The following is a 24,759-nucleotide window of genomic DNA, read 5'->3' on the forward strand; positions in this document are numbered from 1 at the left end:
TCTGGTCTAAACATGTTTAGGCTTGGAAGGGACATTGTGGAGCTCTACGGCCTTTATTTGTGTGTGTGTGTGAGAGAAAGAGAGAGAGAGGAGGTAGATCTGCTCTATGACATGAATAACCTACAATATACACTACCATTCAAAAGTTTGGGGTCACTTGCAAATTTTTTTGTTTTTGTTTAGTGATTTATTTTCTACATTCTACAACAATACTGGGGATTTCAAAACTATAAAATAACTATAAAATTACGTAACAACAACAAAAACTACAGTTAGTTGTTATTTTAAGACACAGAGGTCAGCCTTTCTGTAATAGTTCTTGCAAGAACAGTATTGTCAAGTGTATTTGCAAAATCCGTCAAGCACCATAATGAAACTGGCTCTCATGAAGGCCATCCCAGGAGGGCGAGACCAAAACCAAAAATGTACTGTGTGTGTGTGTAAGTGCTGTGCAAACCAGTGATGGGGAGTCTGAATCATTTTAGTGACTCGGTTCTTTGAATCTCGTTCATCAAAATGAACAAATTTTTGAGTCATTTAGTTCATTTAGTTCTTTTGATCAGAAATACATTTTAATGTTGCATTTTCAATAAACAGACACCCAAAACGTCTACGTACACAAATCTTGGCTATAGTTCCAGTAATGAGAATATTACAATGTAACCAAGGACATATTATTATAAACAGAATGAGTAACTCACCTCTCATATCCTCCAGTCTGAGTTGTTTGTTCTTTTGAATCTATTCCACTGCATAACGTCTATGGGAGCCACGTGACAAAAGAACGGACGACTCGGGACTTGAAGACTCGTTGAGGAGAACCGTTCAATTCTGTTACCTGTACATAACTTACGAAGGGTTTTGTGATGATTTGCGCATGCGCGCAGAGTAGAAAACGAACGAATCACTCTCTGAGACTGCTCGTTCTTCTGAGTCACGTTAAAGATTCGAACGACCCATCACAAGTACAAACCAACATGGACAGGTCACTTTGTGACACTGTGGTAATAGATTAATAACTTTATAACCTACATCTTTGTTTATTTGTTTGTCATGCTCTTTATTAGATTTACAGTAAGTCACAGTCAGGAAAAGTTTTGAAACTTTTGCAGTCCCACTTATCAGGTAATAGTTTCTTGCTGCTTGGACAGATAATTTTACTAGTGTTAGCTGAATTTCTTAAAATAAGAGAAATAAATTCACTTGATAAGAGGGACTGGAGAAGTTTCATATGAGTCTCAGCTTACATTAAACTCGATCTCTGGGTGACAAACTTCATGGACAATGTGCAGAGCAGGAAAATTTATAATAAAAATTTTTTAAAGACCTATTAAAGTGTACTTATGAACTATCAATTATTAATTGACCTAAATTCTGATTAAATCCTGACTTGTAAACACCCAAACTATGTCTTTGAGGCTAATATTTAAACTATGGTGAAAATTATCAAATGGAATTTTTTTTGTCCACAGTGATTTACAGAAGACAGGAGACAGAATAGCAACGAGCATCATCACAGATACAGGGTAAGATCAAATCCAACAACATGACTGTGACACCGACTCACTGTTATAAACATCTCTGCTGTTATTAACTACAGAGTGATTAGATTATAGAAAACATACTGTAGAATAAAATAAACACACAGTTAAAAAAAAAATTATATTAAAGATTAATTATTGGACCCCATGTCTCATTTTATAGGCACGACCCAGAATCTGCTGCTGTAAATGAATTCCAGAAAAAGTTTAAATTAAATCTGATGAAGCAGTTTCAGTTCTTGAATGGAGTGATAATGAACCTGGGAACCCAAACACTCCTGAATGAGATCTACACAGAGCTCTACATCACAGAGGGAGACAGTGGAGACGTCAATAAAGAACATGAGGTGAGACAGATCGAAGCAGCGTCCAGGAGAATAACAACAGAGGAAACACCAATCAAATGCAATGACATCTTTAAGCCCTTATCTAAACAAGACAAACCCATCAGATCTGTGCTGACAAAGGGAGTCGCTGGCATCGGAAAAACTGTCTCTGTGCAGAAGTTCATTGTGGACTGGGCTGAAGGGAAAGCAAATCAGGATGTCCACCTCATAATTCCACTTCCTTTCAGAGAGCTGAATTTGATCGAGGACCAGAAACTGTGTCTGATGGAGCTCCTTCATGTCTGTTTTAAAGAAATAAAAGAAACAGAAATGTTAATTTGGGAAAAGATTCTGTTTATTTTTGATGGATTGGATGAGTGTCGTTTTCCTCTAGATTTCCAGAACACAGTGAGTGTGTGTGATGTAACTGAATCTGCATCAGTGCCTGTGCTGCTGATAAACCTGATCAAAGGGAATCTGCTTCCCTCTGCTCTCATCTGGATCACCTCCCGACCTGCAGCAGCTGATCAAATCCCCTCTGAGTGTGTCCATCGAGTCACAGAAGTACGAGGGTTCAATGACCCACAGAAGGAGGAGTACTTCAGGAAGAGGATCAGTGATCAGAGCCTGGCCAATAACATCATCACACACCTGAAGTCCTTAAGAAGCCTCTACATCATGTGTCACATCCCAGTCTTCTGCTGGATTTCAGCCGCGGTTCTAGAGAGAATGTTGGGTGAAGCAGAGAGTGAAGAGATCCCCAAGACTCTGACTCAAATGTACACACACTTCCTCATCATTCAGATAAACATCATAAGAGAAAAGTACTCAAAGAAGCAGCAGAGTGACGAAGAAATGCTTCTTAAACTGGGACAACTGGCTTTTGAGCAGCTGGAGAAAGGGAACCTGATCTTCTATGAGGAAGACCTGAGAGAGTGTGGCATTGATGTGAGAGAAGCAGCAGTGTACTCAGGTGTGTGCACGCAGATCTTCAGAGAGGAGTTTGGGCTTCACCAGAGTAAAGTGTACTGCTTTGTTCATCTGAGCATTCAGGAACATCTCGCAGCTCTGTATGTGCACCTGATGTTCAGGATAGACAATAAAAATGTTCTTGAAAAGAGTCGAGCTTCAAAATTACAAATCACAGTTTTAGATTTCCACAAGTCTGCTGTAGTTGAAGCTTTAAAAAGTCAGACTGGACATCTGGATCTTTTCCTTCGCTTTTTTCTTGGTCTTTCACTGGAGTCCAATCAGGAACTCTTACAGGTCTTAGTAACACAGACAGGAAGTAGCTCCCAGAGCACAGAGGAAACAGTTCAGTACATTAAGTGGAAGATCAGTGAAGATCTTCCTACAGAGAAATCCATCAATCTGTTCCACTGTCTGAATGAACTGGGTGATAATTCTCTAGAGGAGGAAATCCAACACTACCTGAAATCTGGAAAACAAAGTAAACTCTCTTCATCACAGTTGTCTGCTCTGGTGTTTGTGTTACTGACATCAGCACAGGAGCTGGAGGAATTTGACCTGAATAAATATTTCAGTCCAGATAAGATAACAGATGATGTTCTTCTGAAGCTGATGCCTGTGATTGCAGCATCTAGAAAAGCAATGTAAGTAAAGCTGAATATACCTGTTCTACTGTTACTGTTTACTTTCAACAAGGTTTAGGAGTGTGTTTATGGGATTTTTTTTTACTATTCTTCTAAAAGTGTTTTTTGTGTGATCAGATGTTGGACGAGAAGGCCTTTCTCGTAGTCTCCGCTCTAATTCATTCCAGTAGTATTCTATGAGGTTGAGATCAGGGCTCTGTGCAGGCCAATCAGGTTCTTCCAGACTCTTGGATGAGCATTTATGGATCTTGCTTTGTGCACTGGTGCGCAGTCATGTTGGAACAGGTGTGGGGTTGTTTTTTAGTCATTGGGCTCAGCGCCTTACAAAGGAACTCTTAATGCTTCAGCATACTAAGACAATTTGGACAATTTCATGTTCCCAATTTTGTGGGTACAGTTTGGGGATGGTCCCTTCCTGTTCCAACATAACCGGGCACCAGTGCACAAATCAAGTCCTTGAGTCCTGACCTCAACCTGATGAAACACCTTTGGAATGAATTAGAGTGGAGACTGCAAGTGTTGTATAAAACACTCTTGAGTCTCTGGTTTTGTTTCCAGACGATTTCGGCCTTTATTGCTGATCAATAACAGACAGAGCCGATCCATGAAGCAACTAACTCCCTCGTTCATTTCCCACATTATATACTGTATGCTTCAACCCCTGCAATAAAGTCAACTGTACATTTCTTCACATCTCCCCACATCTGGGTCTTATTAGGGGCCCTATTAAGCCCACAATGAAGGTGCCCCACTGTTTAGCCCAATTTCTATATACAGTCACATTCCATAATGCATATGTTAGACACACATGTACAGGTGCATCTCAAAAAAAAGTAAAGTGTTTGTGCATGTGCTGTGTACTGTATGTGAGGTCTACTATGCTGGACGTCTTTCTCACTCACACACACACACACACACACACACACACGCACGCACGCATGTATAAGCTTGCACAGACGTTGACTATACAAGTGAGAGACGCGAATTAAGACCAAACATGTCAAAGTTGAGAAGAATGAGCTACTGCTTCAAGCAGAAATTGTCCTGTGACAAGAGGACAAAGATATGGTCATGTGAAATTGCAAATTTGACCTGGGGTGGTGGTAGAGGGAGCAATATTGTGACTCGAAAATAATGATTTGATCCCCTGTAGTTGAAAGTTTACCCAAAAGTTTCCAAAGTAATGAACTGTCTATATTTTTATCATTAGGTGTATTTTAAAGGATATACAGTAGACCGAATATTACATAAAAATGTTACATATTACAAAAATGTTATAAATTGAGTCGAATTTCAGTGTAAATTAGTATAAGTATTTGATCCCCCACCAACCAACAGTAATTCTGTCTCCCACAGACTGGTTATGTGCTCCGGTGGGACACATTAATTTAGGAAGGTGTTTTAACAACTCCTTATCTCTGTCTTACATTCAAACCTCATCACCATGGGCAAGACCTCAGAGCTGTCAAAGGGTGTGTGTGTGCGCGCACACATATTTGTGTGTGTGTGTGTGTGTGTGTGTGTGTCAGGCTGTGGCAAGTGAAACTTAACTTAGCTTTCAAAAACAGTTTAATTGATCACAGTTCTTTGACGATTTAGCAATGTCGGGGGCAGTTACGTTTTCACACAGGGCCAGGTGGGTTAGAACAGCTTTTTTACCCTTTAATAATTAAAATCATTATTTAAACACTGCATTTATTTCAGATAATCAAATATTTATCAAATATAAAAATTTGTTTGATAATCTCAATTATTTAAGTGTGACAAATATGCAGAAAAAAAGTTATGAATGCTCCCTGCGCACACACACACACATACAAACACACACATACACACACACACACACACACACAACCCCAATTAAATCCATGCTGCTGTTATTGAACTTGTATGCCTTTGTACTGTATTTTATTGTATTTTGATGCCAGATTTTTGCTACTATCAGTCTGATTCCTAAATAAAATTTTTATATTTATTTATAGTGCTAGGAACAAACGCCACTGTCACCATTTTTTATAGATATAGACATTTTTAAGCTCCATCCTGAGCTTAAGCGAGGCATGATGACTGATGGAAATATTTGAATGTTCAATTATTTTACACCGTGTGCATGTTTAGGTCTAGTGTCCCTCTGTGAATATTTTCTGGTGTTTGTACTTTTAGCATTTATGAAATAACAAGCTGCAGTGAAAGATTTGAGGAATTGTTTGATAATTTGCACTAACTTTATTTCATTATGTATTATTTTATTTCCTTCAGTATCAGGTGTGATAAAGTTGGAGTAAAAGTTTGTTCAGCTCTGGGCTCAGCACTCAACTCAGAAACCTCCAATCTGAGAGAACTGCATCTGACTGTGAAAACACTGGATCTGTCCAACAGTAGACTAGGAGACTCAGGAGTAAAGACTCTCTCTGCTGTACTGGAGAATCCTCACAGTAAAGTGGAAAGTCTGAGGTAAAGTCATCTCTGATTTTGATGGGTTTATTGGAAGCCAGTGGGTTTATCACATGCTGAACTTTTCCAGTGTCAAAGTGAAACAACAGATGCACGTGACTGTATTTATTTCAGCTGTTACAACTGATATTTGAAATATTCAACAACAACAAAAATAAATAGGTCATACCTTACACACCAGCCTAATCACCTACATGCTCTCCAGCAGCTCCACGTAGGGAAGCAGGTGTGTAGCACAGAACTCTGGGTCAAAAACAATATATCACTATTTATATTCAAAAGAACACTCAGGGGCTGATGAACCTGATTAATATAAAATTTAACAAAAACATGCAGTATTATGTGAAATGCAACAGGCATGCAGGAGCCGTGAAACAAAGAGAATATATGAGAGCAGCAGGGGAAACTTGGACCCTCCAGAAACAGATGAAAAAGAAAAAAAGTATGATTTTTTTATATTGTAGCAGTTTTTTCCACAGGTCTGAAATGCACTTGCGGTGTGTCACGGTGTGCGCCAGTGATAGCATGCACCTAAATCTTTAGTCGCTCCTCGCTCACTCTGTAGGCTCACTCTGTAGGCTCACTAGGTAGGCTAGTAAGGGCACGGCTGGGGGGTTATCACCCTTAATGGATCTCGGGCTTTCTCCATGATATAAAAAAACGCCATACAGAGTAGGCTTATTCGGCAGATGCTTAAAATGCAAATAGTGAAATGCGCTTGCGCTGATGTCATGAACCCCAGTGACTTCGAAGATAAGTACTGAATACAGCTGTTCGATCTCCACCATAAGGACAGCCGCGAGAGGACTGCACAAGCTCCCGCAGCACATTCACTCTCGCTTAGAGCCAGCGTGATTCTGCTGCCGAAGATAAAAAGGCTGCTGTGCTCCACATTAAGGTCCCCCTTCCCAGCCGGAAAGCTCCACAGCCGCTGGAAGTCACATGGGAATCTTGTCTGCTGCCGCACCCAAGGACATCTGGGAGGGACCGGCTGTCCAAGACAGTGAGAGGAGCCATTCTAAGGAGCATACAGGAGCTGCTGCCCACGCGGACCCACTGTCGCACTAACTTGGTCATACCCAAGAGGCAAGCACTTAACAAAGGCTTGGTATCAGTTAGGATTTTATTCACAGGAGTGTGTACTTCACCAAGGTCTTTGTTCTGAAGTTCCATTTATCATCATATTGGTTTCACATATGTGCCATTAGAACTCCACTGACCTTGCTAGGCCGTGTTGGGAGTTGTAGGCCTTGGATGGCATGTTTGCTGACTTGCATTGAGGGCGTTAGTTGCCAATGTCTGCCTGGATCTGACACTAATGGAATCATGCATGTGTGTACACACAGATAAGACTAAGTATATTTCTCCCATAGGGTGAGTCTACACAGCTCCTCACTTCCTGTTATAATCTCTGTAGACTAAATATTGTTAATGTTTTGGTTAGTGTTAGTTATACCTTGTGATTGGTCAAGAGAGGACAGATAGTTCAACATAACAGACATCATATTTATAACAAGTGAACCAAGATTAAAATCTGGTGATGAAGAGTGTCATTGTGTCTCTCTACAGGTTGTATAAGTGTGGCAATCCGTGACAGGGGGCATTTTAGCGCATAACACCAACTTTACCGCGGTTCACCTCCATTGCTCAAATTTTCCCCTCTTGGTCGGCGACTGCGAGTGACGTCACTCCCCACACAATCACTCCCCACAGTATAGACCCGCCCCTGACGCTGATTGACAGGTTTCTGTGTAAAAAATGCAATTGCAAATGGATTAGCGATTGCGTTTGATTTTTGGCCGTATACATGCGCGACGCAGAGAAAGTGAAGTCATTGATTTTGCTGTTTAAATATGACAGGCTCATGACTTGTAAGACATCGGAAATGCAAATGGACTTTGTGTGTCATTGTGCGTTCGCGAAGGCGAAAAAAGCAAACGGTAATGCAAAGTTTGTAATTGCATTTGAATTATGACACACTTTGTGCGTCCACATATAGGAAACGCAATTGCAAATTTGCAGTTCCTTTTGAATATTGTCCGGGATATCACTCCATAAATGCCACCAACACGTAACTCAAACTTCATTTTAATTTGACACGTACACAGTGTAGGATTACAAATTTGTAAAATGTTAAATCTAGGTTCCAACATAATAGTATATAAACTGAAAGAGTTATGTACATTGGGTTTTACATTTTGAGGTAAAGATGGTGACATTCTAAGAAGATCAAGTCTGGTAGCCCAGGTGTCTGAGACATTAACCTTTTGTCTTTATGTACTTCCTGACCACTGCGTAGGGTCCCAAGATAAATCTGAATGCGAATCTCAAGGCCAGGCTGTGCCTTTGTGTCTATGATAATATGAAGGTCTGGGTGATACCGTCAGGCTGATTAGATTAGCACCTATTCATTTGAAACGCACTGTTATACTGATGAACTTCCGTTACCAGGCTGATTCCTGTACTACACTATGCTTTGTTTAGATCGTCTCCACCTATTTTTATCCCTCCCCCTTGAAAAGTACAAACTCTCCAGAGCGGAGATTTAGTAATACTTTAGTCTGACTACAGCGACGCACAGCGAGTTCTCAATGAAGAGTAATTTCTGCTTGAAAGATATGACAATACTGTCTCCTGGTCTCTGATTCCACAAAGGAAAAAGTTCCCAACAGCCATAAACTGTATGATATGCAGTGAAATGTTTAAATAAAGTGCAATGTGATGTTTGTAAGGTTTAAAATGAGCCTCCAAATTTTTAGTTTAATACGAGTTAAATGAGGAATTATTTCTTTTGTGTTCGTCACATCGCGATACGATACCAGCCGACCCTGACCTGGAGGAGAAAGAGACACACACACGCGCGCGCTCACACACCCAATGTGTCTAGTGTTCTCTGTTGATTATCAAAACAGAAAGTAAACTTAAGCTTTTGTCCAGGTGTCCTCTGTCACCTACATCCCAAACCTCAAAAGAACAAAAGTCATTAATATGTAAATCATATGAAGACCCAGAAACAGACAGACAACAGGAAGCACGTTAGCGTTTTCTGGTTAGACCAAAGAGTTCCAGCAATTTGGATGTACATTCATCTGGCCATGGGCTTTAGGAAGTATTACCTTATAAGGCACGGGAAAGCTCACACAATATCAGAAAACCTTAGTGTTCATTAAATTCTAACAAATACTCTGACAAACACTACATTCTTCTAGATGTACACAGAACTGCCTAAAATATTACATTGTCAGTTTCGTCACTCTAGATTTCTGGTTTGTAAAACACTCCAACAACACGTAGGAACATCAGCTAGGCCAAGTCAGTACCAGCCACACAGCAGAACAATGCAATACCACCCCCTACTGGACACGAATGTTAATGTTTAGCATGAGAGTCCTCCTGTTACAACCAGTCAAATACGTAGTAAAATGAGAATATCATCCACACACTCATTTATGTCTTTATTGTCTCAGGTGATGTCTGTAGTTTTGAAACTTGCATTTTAACCGATTCCATGATAAGTTTTAATTTTATTCAGTACATTTAACTTTATAGACTGTAATATTAAAGTGCCACTATTATGCTTTGACAAATATGATCTTTCATGCAGTGTGTCATGTAGCTGTATGTGAACATAAACTATCTGCACTATCTGTGACGCTGACAGTGCATGATAAATGAAGTTTTTTCTATAAAAAAAAGAGTTGGCTTACATCCACCTAAACGAGACGTTAGCATATCTAATATTTCTCTGTTACGGATCCACGTCACTACGTCACATATTTGCATAATGTCCACCCACGTTCTACGTTGCGAACAACTTGCCCGCCATCTTACAATTAACGTTACCACACTTTTGTTAATGTGACCGAGCATTCATGGCGGGTTCGCTTAAACACTTTGTTATATGAAAAAACAATAAAAACGAGAGCACACAAAATCCTTTTTAACTGTTTATTCTCCACCAATTACCAAGACTGAACTTAACACTCACAAAGTGCGCATTCCCATTGCCCTTCTACGGCAAGCCCCGAGGGAAAAAATGCATCTCACACACACATATGCACATCACGAGCGCCCGTGCATCTACATTAACATATGACACTTACCACTGAGGAGCGTCCTGCTCCAGTCGTGCAATTGAAACAGTTTCTTGTCGATGTGTCACTTCAACCGTTTCATCGTCAGACTCCGGCTCGAATTGATACGGTAAAACCAACATCATCTTTTCTATGTATTGACGGGTCTCCAGAGCTGTGGTTCAGTTATGGTAATGGGCGTTTCATTTTTCCGACACACACTGTAGCGGTAGACCAATCATAAAGGCCCGCGCCATGTGACCAATCACAGCAGTGAGGGCTCACGGAAAGGAGGGGTTTAGACAGACTGAATCTACAAACTGCTTCACACGAGTCGTTCATGAATCATTTAGAAATGGGATAAAATTAAATCTATTTTTGGAGAAAACTAAAGTGTTTTTTGACCTTGCATACATGTAAACCTGTTTTAAGAGACTCATTAAGCAATATTAGCAACCTTTAAAATGGCATCATAGGGGCACTTTAATGGACAGATGTTTCTCCAGAGCAACAAAACATTGAAAACATGTGTTCTGTAATCTACAATAAAGCCAAACCTTTAGACCTAATCCCACAGGATTAGTATTACCTGAGGACCTCTAGTCATTTGTAGTAATTGAGGAGGTTATCTGTGATCTTAATCCCGTGCGAATCGGCCATGTCTGTAATTTGTAAAGTAAAAATATTAAAGTAAAGATATTAGTCCCGTGTGTATCAGCATGTCTGTGATTAGGCCCGGATTTATGGGGTCGTATATAATTCTTTTCAAGATTTTTGTGTCCTTTGCACCTTTCTATTCATCTTCTGCACAGAATGGAGGCTGTGTTGGAGTGAATGTATTTTGGGTTCTGAGTCATATCACTATACACCATACAACAACACAATGTGTAGAAAGAAATAAAATAGCGAATAGGGCTTTATTTGTATGAAATGTAATATTATTTGTAATATAATATAAATGTAATATTTATTTGTATGAAAAACATCATATCTGGGAAATAAGTAAGTAAATGTGAGGGGTAATTTCTAAATCACACGAGGTCCCCAGGTAATACTAATCCCATGTGAATAGGCCTTTTATCTGAGACTAAAGCTAAATAAAGGTAAAGAATCATATATTTATTTCATGGACTTCAACATGGAGTGTTTTTTTTTTTCTGTATTCTTTAGAAAGCAGTAATTTGTCTCAAACTGAAAACAAAACTATTACAACCAACCACTGGTCATGAAAGAGCAGCTTAAAAATGTATAATATAATCTGTTCACTTAAATAACACACACACACACACACACACACACACAGTGCGTTATCAGAATATACACAAAGATTATATGCAGTAATAATTAACCACCAGTTAGTGCTTCAGCTCTCTGACCCATCTGCAGACAGCTTCTTCTTCTTTGAGGTTTTTTTGGTGGATTTTGGTGCATTACCTCCTGCTGTACTGGAGTGTGGAACGTCAGATATTATATGTAACGGCACGAGCAAAAAAAGATGATTTTTAAAAACTGTTAGATTTTATCTGCTAAACCAGTTTTATTTGTTTATTATATATTTTCCTGATAATTTTTCCCTAGTGTATTTTCTACTTTATCTGCTTCTTCATTTCCTTTTACTCCTACATGTGCTGGTACCCATAGGAAAGAGCTCCTTACACCCTTCTGGTATAATTCTGACACTATTTGTAAGATGTTATCTAGATGGTTTTGTCTGCATGAATTTCCTGTTTCCAGACTAGTGATGGCTGACATGCTATCTGATACAGTTATCACCTCTCCTTGATAATTCTTCTCCACCCATTCAAGTGATATTTGTATACCTGTAAGTTCAATTGTTTTTTTCTTAGCTGTTATCTTGTACTGTGGAATGTAGAATACTGTCCCTGTTCATGCTGTACCCGGATCTTTTTAGCCCTCTGTATATATATTATTGGTTTCTTATTTCCTTTTGTGTTTACATGGTTTTGGATTATTATTCCTGTGATGTGTGATGTCTGCTGCAGACATACAGTATACGCTATGCTGCGATAATCTAATGATGCTCTTATGAGTTTAAAATAAACATTCCAAAGTACTTAACATGCCTGTGTCTAGTGGCAACAGTGGACTCAGGTTGATGCTGTAGTTAGTCCTTTTTCTTCTTGGTGTTTACTAGTGATGGGTCGTTCATGAATGATTTGTTCTTTTTGAACGAATCTTTAACATGACACAGATGAACGAGTCGTCTCGGAGAGTGATTTGTTCATTTTCTATTGGAAAGCATCGCAAAACCTCCGTACGTTATATACAGGAAACAGTATTGAACGATTCTCAGCAATGAGTCTTCAAGTCTTGAGTCGTTTGTTCTTTTGACACGTGACTCCCATTGGCGTTATGCGGTGCAATAGATTCAAAAGAACGAACGACTCAGATTGGAAGGTATAAGAGGTGAGCTGCTCTTTATTATAATATGTCCTTAGTTACATTGTAATATTTTCATAACTGGAACTATAGCCAAAATTTGTGTATGTAGACGTATTGGGGGTATTTTTATTGAAAACACAAGATTTTAATTTATTTCTGATCAAAAGAACGAAATGAATGAAATGACATTTTGATAAACGAGATTTAAAGAACCGAGTCACTAAAATCATTCGAACTTGCCATTACTAGTGCTTACTGGCGGTTGGCATCCACTATGTTGCATTACTGCCACCTTTTGGTCTTGATCTACCTCCACTTTCTTTTATTTTAAATCCTCTTTTCTAGTCCCATCGCCCTTAATATACTTTCATCCTTGTTCTCTTTCTCCATTTTCTATAATAATTTTTACAGTGTACTTAATCTTTCCAAATTCTCTCAGCTCTACCCTTGAAGATTGGGGTGAAGCTCCCTTTAACGTTCAATATTTTCATTTTGTGTTGAGGAAAAAGCTACCATTTGGTTACAGTTATAAAAATAAACCCAATTTTCCACAATAACTCACACTCGCCGAAGCCGTTTTATTTTAAGAAGTCAATTACTATAGAATATAAATGTACAATTTGTTGCATAAACATTGAAATAAATGAACACAGACAAGGCTGGTCCGGTGTACACGCCCATCTTTGGCCGTCGCTAATGAATATTAATGAATATGCAAATGTGACAAGGTGTCAACAAACCATATGTTTTTCTTGGCAGATTCTGTAAAACGCTTACGTCTTTGTTGAGAGTTGCCTCTGTCCACCATGATGGTTGTTTTGAAGAAAATTATAATGATGGTTTAGGTCAAGTGATTTTGTGACATAAAATGGAGGTTGGCCCTAATTAGCATACTAATAGTTCAGGCTGCACAAAAAAGGCTAATACAATAATGGTATCACTCATTATTTTTATGAATATTTTTCTTATTTATTGTTTAATTCAATTCAATTTTATTTGTATAGCGCTTTTAGCAATTGTCATTGCCGCGAGGCAGCTTTAAACAATCAAAATAATTATTTAAGTTTGTATGAAATGTGAATGTGTATGAATCAAAATGGTCAGTTTGTCCCTGGTGATCAAGCCGAGGTCGACTGTGGCAAGGAAAAACTCCCTGAGATGGTAATAGGAAGAAACCTTGAGAGGAACCAGACTTAACAGGGAACCCATCCTCATTTGGGTGAAACAGAAAGCAGTAAATGATCTGCATTCATACAGTGTGTTAGGTGGCAGGCAGTTCAGCTATAATAGCTAATGTTAATTGATGGTAATATGGAGTCCAGTTAGTTATTGAAGACTCGGGTAGACTTGTAGGAAGTTCCAGTCTTGAACTATCGAACTGTCAAGTCCCCAGAGAAAAAGTTGCCAACACCAGTCGAGGCCAGAACCATCTTCTAGGTAGAGAGAATCATCCCCAGACACCAGATGCATCCCAGAGAGACACACGGGGCATCCATGTGACGAGATCTTCAACCAGAAGCGGGGCACCAGGATGGGTCAGACAGGTCCGGAGGGCAGAGGGAGTCTGGATCACTGGCAGCTCAGGAACAACATGTGTACTGTAGCTCGACAGAAAGAGAGAAAGAGTAAAAGGGGGAGACAGGGGGAGAGAGACACAAACATGATGCCTTTCTGAGATGTACTGTAAAGCAAACAATCACCTCACCGTCAGCAAACCTGAGTGATCGATGAGAGTGGGGAGGACAGCATCTAAACATACCAGTTCACCATAATACTCTACGTCCATGAGTCCCCCAGATCTGCTCCTTTACCTAAGGCAAATCTATTTATCAAGATGCTTCGCTAAATAAATAGGTTTTTAGCCTGGACTTAAACACTGAGACTGTGTTTGAGTCCTGAACACTATTTGGAAGACTATTCCATAATTTTGGGGCTTTGTAAGAAAAAGTTCTGCCCCCAGCTGTATTTTTCATAATACGCGGTACTGACAAGCAGCCTGCATCCTTTGATCGAAGTAGGCGTGGTGGTTCATAAGACACTAGCGGTTCGCCTAGGTACTGCGGCGCGAGACCATTTAATGCTTTATATGTCAAGAGTAGTATTTTAAAATCTATGCGAAATTTCACAGGGAGCCAATGCAGTGAAGATAAGGGTGATATGCTCATATCTTCTGGTTCTAGTGAGGACTCTCGCTGCTGCATTCTGGACTAGCTGAAGCTTATTTATGCACCTAGCTGAACAACCAGACAGTAAGGCATTGCAATAGTCCAAACTAGAGGTGATAAAAGCATGAACTAGTTTTTCTGCATCGTTTAGCGACAATATATTTCTTATCTTGGCAATATTTCTGAGGTGAAAGAATGCTATTCTGGTAATATTATCTACATGAGCTTTAAATGAAAGGCTGGAATCTATAATCACACGAGGTCTTTTACTGTTGCACTTGATGGAACAGAAAGGCCATCTAAAGTTACGGTGTGATCTAAAATTTTACTCCTAGCTTTATGCGGTCCTATGACTAGAACTTCTGTCTATTAAGATTAAGATCCGATTAAGCAGAAGGAAGTTAATTAGCATCCAATTTCTTATGTCCTGCACACATTGCTCAACTTTAGTAAGCTGTTTTTTCTCATCAGGTTTTGCTGAGACATATAACTGTGTGTCGTCAGTGTAAGGGCCATATTTCATTCTTGTGATTTGTTGTTATGTTTATCTTATTTCAGTTTATTAGTTAAGCATTAAGCATTAAGTATCATAAATATAATTTGTATTGTGACATCATTTCATGGGTTGTTCTGTGACATCATCCCACAGTTATGCAGTTCCATGTCTATCACGCACGTTAGTTGTAGTTGTTGTTAAGACACGGAAGGATACAGAAAGGTTTGGAGCACACAAGCTTTTGACCGTGATAACGTGAGACAGTAAGCTAAAAGGAATACAGTAAAATAAGTTGTTGTAACTGTAATCTATCGAAGCTACAGAACACAGCAAGCGACTTGTCGTGACTACAGTGGATTTATGCAAGAAACTGTAACAACCGTTGTTTTTGATGTTGAAAATAAACAAGAGACAAAGAAATCAACGAAACGTCTGATGTCGTCAGTGACACTGTGTAACTAAAGACACGCGTCAGAACTTGTGAATAACATGCACCTACATTAAAGTCAAAAGCTTGGCTCCGCCGCAGAAATGAAGATAAGTGATTTAAGATTGTGAAGAGCGAGCGTGCGACTTCAAAAACGCGCATTGAGCCGAATCTGAGCAGGTGATGGTGCTCGACGAACTGAAGAGCGCCAGAGAAGGCAAGTGGAGTCAGTTGACTGTATTATACAATGAACTAGAGGCGCTTATGGACAATGCTTGTAATTTGCATGACGTTAAAGCCAAGCGCCGCCAATACAAAGCGCTGCTAAATGACTTTATTGAAAGTAATGTAACAGTGCGATCGTGCGCAAAGGACGAAGAGCGTGAAACCGATCAGCAGCACTGGTATCACCCTAGATTAACGCGCTGCACAGAATTCATGATAAGAGTGAAGTTGTGGATCACGGACACTAGTAACCGCTTTAAGTTGTCACAAACAGGTGACGATGGAGTTTCGCCAAACGACAGTGTGTCAATGGCGGAGCGCAAGACGCCCGCCCCCCAAAGGCACGGAAGCGTAACGTCAGCGGCATCCAAGAGGTCCTTAACGTCAGCAGCATCCGAGGCTCGACTAAAAAAGGCAGAAGCCAACAGAGCAGCTTTGCTGGCTAAAGCAGCAACTTTGAGAGATCGGCAGGCGCTGGAACTGGAGGAAGCACAATTAAAGGCTAAGGAAGAGCAATTGAAAGCAAGATTAAAGGTTAAGGAAGAGCAATTGAAAGCACAACTAAAGGCTAAACAAGCACAATTAAAGGCACAAAAGGAAAGGCTGGAAATGGAAACGGCGCTTGCAATGGCCGATGCTGAACTAAATTCTTACCAGAACCGCAAAAAACAACATCCTGCCAGACGGAGCGTGGTCGTCGAAACGAGTGGTGCATGCCCCCCGGAACCAGAGCAAAACGACCACTGCAACCACAGTTCGGCAACGGAATACCTCGAGCTGCCATCACACCTCCGAGCAACCCACTTAAGCATGCCAGTGAGTGCCAAACCCATAATGTCAAGCACCCTAATGGAACGGCCCACCCAAGGTAACGAACACTCACTTTACAACACTGACGAAGTGGAGCCTCAGGGTAGGATGCCACTTCAGGCAGATCTTACAGAAATGTTTGCAAAGAGTCAGAGGCCACATTCCTTACCTCCGCGCAACGTTCCTCCATTCTATGGTGACCCTCTTGAGTTCACATCCTTCGTAAGAGCCTTTAAACATGCCATCGAAACCAACACTGATAGCAATCATGATAGGCTGTTCTTTCTCGAGCAGTATACTGAAGGACAGCCTAAGGACCTAGTGAGAAGCTGCCTGCTTATGCCAGAACATCGTGGCTACGCAGAGGCTATGAAACTGTTACATGACAATTTCGGAAATAGACAAATAATCGCTACAACGCTGATGCAAAAGGCACTCAACTGGCCGGAAATAAAGTCAGAGGACGGAAAGTCGCTAAAAACTTTCTCCCTGTTCCTAGTAAAATGTTACAATACCATGTCAAGCATCGATTACATGGATGAGCTAGACAATGCTACCAACTTGAGAGGTGTTGCCTCAAAACTGCCCTACAAATTGCGTGAAAAATGGAGAAGCCACGTATACAAGTACGAGGAGCGCAATCAGGAAAGAGCTAAGTTCGTGCAGCTGATGAAATTCGTAGAACAAGAAGCAAAGGTAATGTCCAACCCACTTTTTGGAGACCTGAACGTTTCGACTAGTGGTAAAAAACACAGCAGCAAATCCTCTCCAGGATTCAAGCAAAAAATTGAAGAAAAGAGGGGCAGCAGCTTTGCGACCGGCGTAAAACAGGTTGGTAAAAATCATAGAGACTCAATCACAGTAAAGAGTAGTGGTGCATTAGTTATTAGTGCCTTCACTAAACCTTGTGCATCCTGTGAGCAAGATCATACCCTAGACGAATGCCACAAGTTTACCAATGAGACATATAAGGCCAAATTGGACTTTCTAAAAAAGAATGGATTCTGCTTTGGCTGTTTAGTAAAAGGACATTTAAGCAAAGACTGCACGAAGAAAATTACCTGTCAGTTGTGCTCAAAGAAACATCCTCGCATGCTACACATTGCAGCAAAAGACACAGCTCAAGCGATCGCAAAGGCTGACGAAACCGAACCAGTTCAAACATTGCCTGTTACAGCGAGTCACGAAACGAGTGCGTGTATCGGGGCTGGAGATGACTGTATTCTCTCCATAGTACCTGTTAAAATAAAGTCCAAGAAAGGCAACAAGACAGTAAAAGTATACGCCTTTATGGACCCAGGTAGCTCTGCTACCTTTTGTACAGAGTCACTAGCAAGGCGATTAAACCTACAAGGTAAAAAAATTGACATCATGTTAAGCACCATGAACGCGAGGAAACAAGTAGAAAGTTACGTGCTTACTGATCTAGAGGTTAGCAGTCTGGAAGAAAACACCTTTGTTGAACTCCCCAAAGTGTTCACACAAAAGAGTATCCCAGTCTCAGTGGAAAATATTCCACAACAGCACGACATTGATAAGTGGCCATACCTCAGCGAAGTAAAACTGCCTTACATTAATGCTGGAGTTGAAATTCTCATAGGTAACAAAGAACACAGGCTCCTAGAACCATGGCGAGTAATTAACAGCAGGCACAATGGGCCATATGCAGTAAAGACTGCTCTCGGATGGACCATAAATGGACCTCTTCGAGAGTCGGTCGAGGAAGGCACATGTGACAATGAGCAAGTGAGCGTTGCAGTCAACAGAGTCTCCATCGAAAGTGTGGAACAAATGCTGATACAACAGTACAACCATGATTTTCCTGAACGGAACTGTGATGACAAAGCTGAGTTGTCACAAGAGGACTATCAGTTTTTAGACTCTGTAACTAACTCCCTGCAATTTACCGATAATCACTTCTACATCGGTCTCCCATTTAAGAAAGCAGCTATTCAAATGCCCAATAACCGAAGCGCAGCCATGCAGCGCGCACTGAACCTCAAACGGAAGTTTAAGCATAACCGCTCCTTTCACAAAGAGTATCTAAACTTCATGAACGACATGTTTGAAAAGGGTCATGCAGTCAAGGTCCCCACACCCCACCTAAGTCGACAAGACGGGCAAGTGTGGTACATACCTCACCATGGTGTGTACCATCCTCAAAAGAAAAAGCTAAGGGTAGTCTTTGACTGTGCTGCCAGCTATCAAGGAATATCATTAAATAGCGAGCTTCTGCAGGGACCCGACCTGACAAACTCACTCATTGGGGTGCTCGCACGCTTTAGACAAGAAGAAGTTGCCATGATGGCAGATGTGGAAGCCATGTACTATCAGGTCAGAGTTCCGGAAAAGGACACAGACTTGTTGCGTTTCCTGTGGTGGCCGAATGGAGACATGAGTCAGGACTTGGTTGAGTATAAAATGGTTGTTCATTTGTTTGGTGCAAAATCATCTCCAAGTGTAGCTAACTTCGCCCTTAGGAAAACAGCAGAAGAAAACCGCAGCAATGCATCTGCCGAGGCAGTCAACACAGTACTTAAAAACTTTTATGTAGACGACTGCTTGAAGTCAGTCTCTAGTCATAGTCAAGCAGTTGCGCTATATATTAATCTCACCAAACTGTGCGCAAGTGGAGGGTTTCACCTCACCAAGTGGACAAGTAATAGTCGTACATTGCTAGCTTCCATCCCTGAGGGTGAGAGAATTAAAGACATGAGGGACTTAGATTTGAGTAAAGACGTACTCCCTGTTGAGAGGGCTCTAGGGGTGCTGTGGTGTATTAATTCAGACACGCTCAAGTTCAAGATTAGTTTAAAAGAGCGGCCTGTGACTAGAAGAGGAATCTTGTCAGTCACTAGTTCAATTTATGACCCTTTAGGCTTCCTTGCACCAGTCATACTGCCAGCTAAGATCTTAATGCAGCAGTTATGTAAAGAGAGACTCGCTTGGGACGATGACATTCCCGAACAATTTATAAAACAATGGAGGGCCTGGCTACACGAGTTGCATCAATTGTCTGAGTTTAGTGTAGCAAGATGCGTAAAACCAGTCGACTTTGGAGTCACAAATACAGCACAACTTCACCACTTCTCAGATGCAAGTGAAATGGGATATGGAGTTGTCTCATATATTAGGTCAGTAAATGCTGATGGACTTACACACTGTGCATTCATGATGGGGAATTCTCGCGTAGCGCCCTTGAAACAAACTACTATCCCCCGAATGGAATTGACAGCGGCAGTGGTCGCCGTAAACAACGACAAAATGTTGAAAGGTCAACTGGAAATAGAACTGCTGGACTCTGTGTTTTGGACCGACAGCACAACTGTTTTGAGATACATTGTTAATGAAAAAATTCGCTTTAAAACCTTTGTCGCTAACAGAATCTCCATCATACGAGAGTCAACCAAGCCACAGCAGTGGAGGTACGTCAACACTTCGAAAAACCCAGCTGACGCTGCTTCCAGAGGAGTTTCCTGTGAAAAATTCATGAAAAACAACAATTGGATCCATGGTCCCCCCTTTCTTAAAACACCAGAGAGTAAATGGCCTGAAAACATTCACGATCTGTCGACGAAAGAGGATGACATTGAGATTAAACACTCAGCCTCAGCGAATCTCGTAAAAACTACAGAGAGCACAGATGCCGTGAGTAAACTGTTTAACTATCACTCCGACTGGTATAAGTTAAAAAGATCCATTGCCTGGATTCTTTGCGTTAAAGACATGCTTAAACAGAAAACAAAAAGGATTATGGGACAGGCAAACAACTCAATAATAGAAAACCATAAGTCTCTAACAATTAAGGACTTAACAAGGGCAGAAAACGAAGTCATTAAGTTCGTTCAAAACCAAAAATTCAAAGACGAAATTTCCATGTTACAAAAGGGTAATGCTTCCGTAAAAGGAAACAGTTGTCTCTCCAAACTAGATCCAGTACTGCAGGATGGAGTGCTAAGAGTTGGAGGACGTCTTGGTAGGTCTGCAATGCCTGAGCATGCAAAACACCCTGTCATTATACCCAAAGACTCACACATTACAACTCTAATCCTAAGAAACACTCACGAACAGGTCGGACATTGTGGAAGGACTTATATGCTTTCAAAATTGCGGCAGAAATACTAGATTCCGACAGCAAATTCCCTTGTGAAAAAGTTTCTGTCCAGTTGTGTGACATGCAGAAAGATCAGAGCGAAGAATAGTGAACAAAAAATGTCAGAACTGCCACGCGATAGAATAACACCAGATCACCCACCGTTCACTAACGTAGGGGTAGACTATTTTGGACCCTTCGAGGTCAAACGGGGTAGAAGTAATGTTAAAAGATATGGCGTATTGTTTACTTGTCTGACAACAAGAGCCGTGCACATTGAAGTCGCGCAGTCATTAGATACAGACTCCTGCTTAAATGCTATTCGACGCTTCATGTGCAGAAGAGGCCAGGTGTCAGTTATGAGAAGTGATAATGGAACAAACTTCATAGGCGCTGAGACTGAATTGCGTAAAGCTATCCAACAGTGGAATCAGTCAAAAATTGAAGGCGTCCTCATGCAAAAGGGGATACAATGGATATTTAACCTCCTGCTGGGTGTTACTTCGGTGGAACATGGGAAAGGCAGATAAGGTCAGTTAAAAAAATCTTGAGGTCTGTACTAAAAGAACAAACACTAAACGATGAGAGCTTGCACACATTCCTGTGTGAGGTGGAAGCTATAATAAATGACCGTCCCCTTACCACCGCTACAGACGATCCCACAGACCTGGAGCCCCTGACACCTAACCACCTGCTGCTGATGAAAAAACAGCCAAACTTGCCTCCTGGTCTTTTCAAAAAAGAGGACACTTACGCATGTCGCAAGTGGAAGCAAATTTAGTACCTTGCCGACCTATTCTGGAAGCGATGGGTGCGTGAATACTTGCCCTTGCTTCAGGAGCGCCAAAAATGGTCTCAGGTGAGAAAAAAACTCTCGATTGGAGACGTAGTTCTAATAATTGATGAGTCTTCTCCAAGAAATTCATGGGTCATCGGACGGATCACGAAAGTGTTCCCAGATAAAAAAGGACTTGTGAGACGTGTACTGGTCAAAACTAAAACCAGTACCCTGGAAAGACCCATCGATAAGCTGTGCCTGATATGTGAAATGGACTGTTAATTACCTTATAAAGTAGTCATGTTCCTTTCATTTGGTACGCAGCAATATGAATACCTTAAGTTAAACCGTTAAAAAATGTTTAAAGTGTTAAGAAAGTTAATTCTAAAGTGTTAAGAAAGTTAATTCAAATTTTAATCCAATAGTAAATGTTGTGGCCCAATTGTAAAAAAAAAAAAAAACAACAAAATAAAAAATGTGTGTAATTGTCAGTCTTCCTGCCTGTCAATTAGGGGCTGGAAATGTAAGGGCCATATTTCATTCTTGTGATTTGTTGTTATGTTTATCTTATTTCAGTTTATTAGTTAAGCATTAAGCATTAAGTATCATAAATATAATTTGTATTGTGACATCATTTCATGGGTTGTTCTGTGACATCATCCCACAGTTATGCAGTTCCATGTCTATCATGCACGTTAGTTGTAGTTGTTGTTAAGACACGGAAGGATACAGAAAGGTTTGGAGCACACAAGCTTTTGACCGTGATAACGTGAGACAGTAAGCTAAAAGGAATACAGTAAAATAAGTTGTTGTAACTGTAATCTATCGAAGCTACAGAACACAGCAAGCGACTTGTCGTGACTACAGTGGATTTATGCAAGAAACTGTAACAACCGTTGTTTTTGATGTTGAAAATAAACAAGAGACAAAGAAATCAACGAAACGTCTGATGTCAGTGACACTGTGTAACTAAAGACACGCGTCAGAACTTGTGAATAACATGCACCTACAGTCAGCATAACAATGAAAACTAATACCATGCTTACGGATTATGTTGCCCAGAGGAAGCACGTAAAGGGAAAAAAGCAGTGGACCTAAAACTGAACCCTGCGGAACGCCAAACTCCACTAGAGAACATGCAGAATAATCACCATTTAAGTCTACATACTGATAACGATGGGTTAGATAGGATCTGAGCCAGGAGAGGGCTGTACCCTTAATTCCTACTACATTTTCTAATCTGTGAAGAAGAATAGCGTGATCAATGGTGTCAAAAACTGCACTGAGGTCGAGTTAAACTGCACTTTAACGAGTGCTGTCTCTGTGCTGTGATGAGGCCTAAATCCTGACTGATACAGTTCATGTATGCCATTTCTATGTAGATATGAGCATAGTTGCTCCGCTACTATCTTTTCCAGAATCTTAGAGATAAAGGGGAGCTTTGATATTGGCCTGTAATTGAAGAGCGGACAGGTGTCGAGGTCAGGTTTTTTAATTATTGTCACGAACTAACCTGGATGATCGGAAGACTTTAGCACTAGCGGTTAGCCCTTTGTAGCGTGGATGGTAAACCCAAACGCGGAAGTAAGCGAATAGGCAGGATAACCACGCGATTTTATCTAAGGACTCTCACACAAGGGGAGCAAGGGAAAAACACAATTTTAACCCGCGTCCTATAAACACACACTCGGTTCAGAAAGCAAACCCAAGAAAATGAGTACTCACAATTTGGTAGACAGACAATCAGGACCAACATGGGCGAAACTCAATGACTGAACGAGTGTGTAGCGCCATCTTGTCTCCTTTTATGCTTCCTGTTTTGCGACCGTACTACTTCCGGATCCTAGTGCCGGTCGCGGAATGGGTGTGTGTGACAATTATTGGTTTGATAACTGCTAATTTAAAAGATTTTGGAACATACCCAATGCTGAGTGAAGAATTAATTATTCTCAAGAGGGGTTCTGTTATTGCTGGTACTATCTGTTTAAGAAAATGTGTCGGTACAGGATCTAATATACAGGTTGATGAATTTGCAGAAGAGATAAGTGAAATTAGTTCATTCTCTTCAAGGGAAGTAAAGTATTCTAGGTTCTGATCTGACATGGCTAGATTAACATCTGCATAAATTACATTGTTCGGTTTCAAAGCCTCAATTTTATGCCTAATATTTACAATTTTATTATTAAAAAAGTTCATGAAGTCCTCACTATTGCATGATGTTGTTGTGGAGATTTCTGCAGTGATCTTATTTTTGGTTAATTTGGCTAGGGTATTAAATAAAAATTTAGAATTATTTTTGTTATTTTGTATGAGAGTGGAGAGATACATTGATCTAGCTACACTAAGAGCTTTTTTATAGTTCAGGATGCTCTCCTTCCATGCTATTTGAAATACTAACAATTTAGTTTGACGCCATTTATGTTCTAATTTCCGAGCTGTCTGTTTTAAAGAGCGTGTGTGATCGTTATACCAGGGAGCGAGTTTCTTTTCTCTAATAATTTTTCTTTTAAGTGGAGCTACATTATCTAAGGTATAACTAAACGTTGACTATAAATATTCAGTCGCCTGATCGTGTGATCCCATCAAAGTTGGTAACACTGACGGTGATCCCTTCAAAGTTGGTAACACTGGGAAATTTCTAATTAAACTCTGTGTGGTAGTTAATGTGAATGTACGTTTCATACGGTAGTGCGGCGCTGTGTGTACATTATTACCGTGACTAAGGCTGGGCGATAAAACGATAACGATATGTATAAATCAATAAAAAATGTGTTTGATAAAACGTTCGATAATTTTTATTCTTTGTCAGAAGAAAACAGGTCGCGAAGCTAGTTTGGTTGCTGTCATGCGCACTTGCTCCGCGACCGGCACTAGGACCCTGAAGTAGTACGGTCGCAATGCAGGAAGTATAAAAGGAGAAAAGATGGCGCTTTACATCTCTCAGTCATTGAGTCTGCCCATGCTGTTTCCGACGCTTCGCCGGATCTTATGTGATTTTGGGTCCAATTCCTGATTGAGTGTGTGTTGCTAGAACGCGGTGTTAGCTTCTCCGCTTTATTTTGTCGTTTCTCGCGGCAGCGCCTGTTAATTCATGCCCGTGCAGTGATGGGAAAGACAAACGAGTCGATGCATGTCCATTCTTTTATTTTCTGCGTTGTCAGGCGATATTACAAACTTCCGGGTGGATTCCATACTTAAATCAAACCAAAAACTACTTAAAGAAAACAGGTTTAGGCTCTATATTCCAGCTCATCTCACATTTCCGCATTCACGCACATTAGACTGCATTACCCACAAAGCATTGCCTGCACTGGACTACACTCCCGTAAACAGCTGCCGTAAAATCAACCTCTCT

At 40.5% G+C, this 24,759-nt stretch overlaps 2 protein-coding genes across 2 annotated transcripts in view; both read left to right on the top strand.

Annotated features, from left to right (window-relative positions):
• LOC128533806 (NACHT, LRR and PYD domains-containing protein 12-like) overlaps positions 1-24,759 on the top strand; it is a 605,307-nt gene that overhangs the window by 204,297 nt on the left and 376,251 nt on the right. The window lies entirely within an intron of this gene.
• LOC128534213 (NLR family CARD domain-containing protein 3-like) overlaps positions 1-24,759 on the top strand; it is a 50,911-nt gene that overhangs the window by 1,058 nt on the left and 25,094 nt on the right. The window contains exons 2-4 of the mRNA XM_053508549.1: positions 1,473-1,526; positions 1,705-3,480; positions 5,740-5,934. Of these exons, the coding sequence (XP_053364524.1) occupies positions 1,473-1,526; positions 1,705-3,480; positions 5,740-5,934 (2,025 nt within the window). The remainder of the gene's footprint in view (positions 1-1,472; positions 1,527-1,704; positions 3,481-5,739; positions 5,935-24,759) is intronic.

The sequence above is a fragment of the Clarias gariepinus genome, chromosome 12 (genome assembly GCF_024256425.1).
Source record: "Clarias gariepinus isolate MV-2021 ecotype Netherlands chromosome 12, CGAR_prim_01v2, whole genome shotgun sequence".
NCBI lineage: Eukaryota > Metazoa > Chordata > Actinopteri > Siluriformes > Clariidae > Clarias > Clarias gariepinus.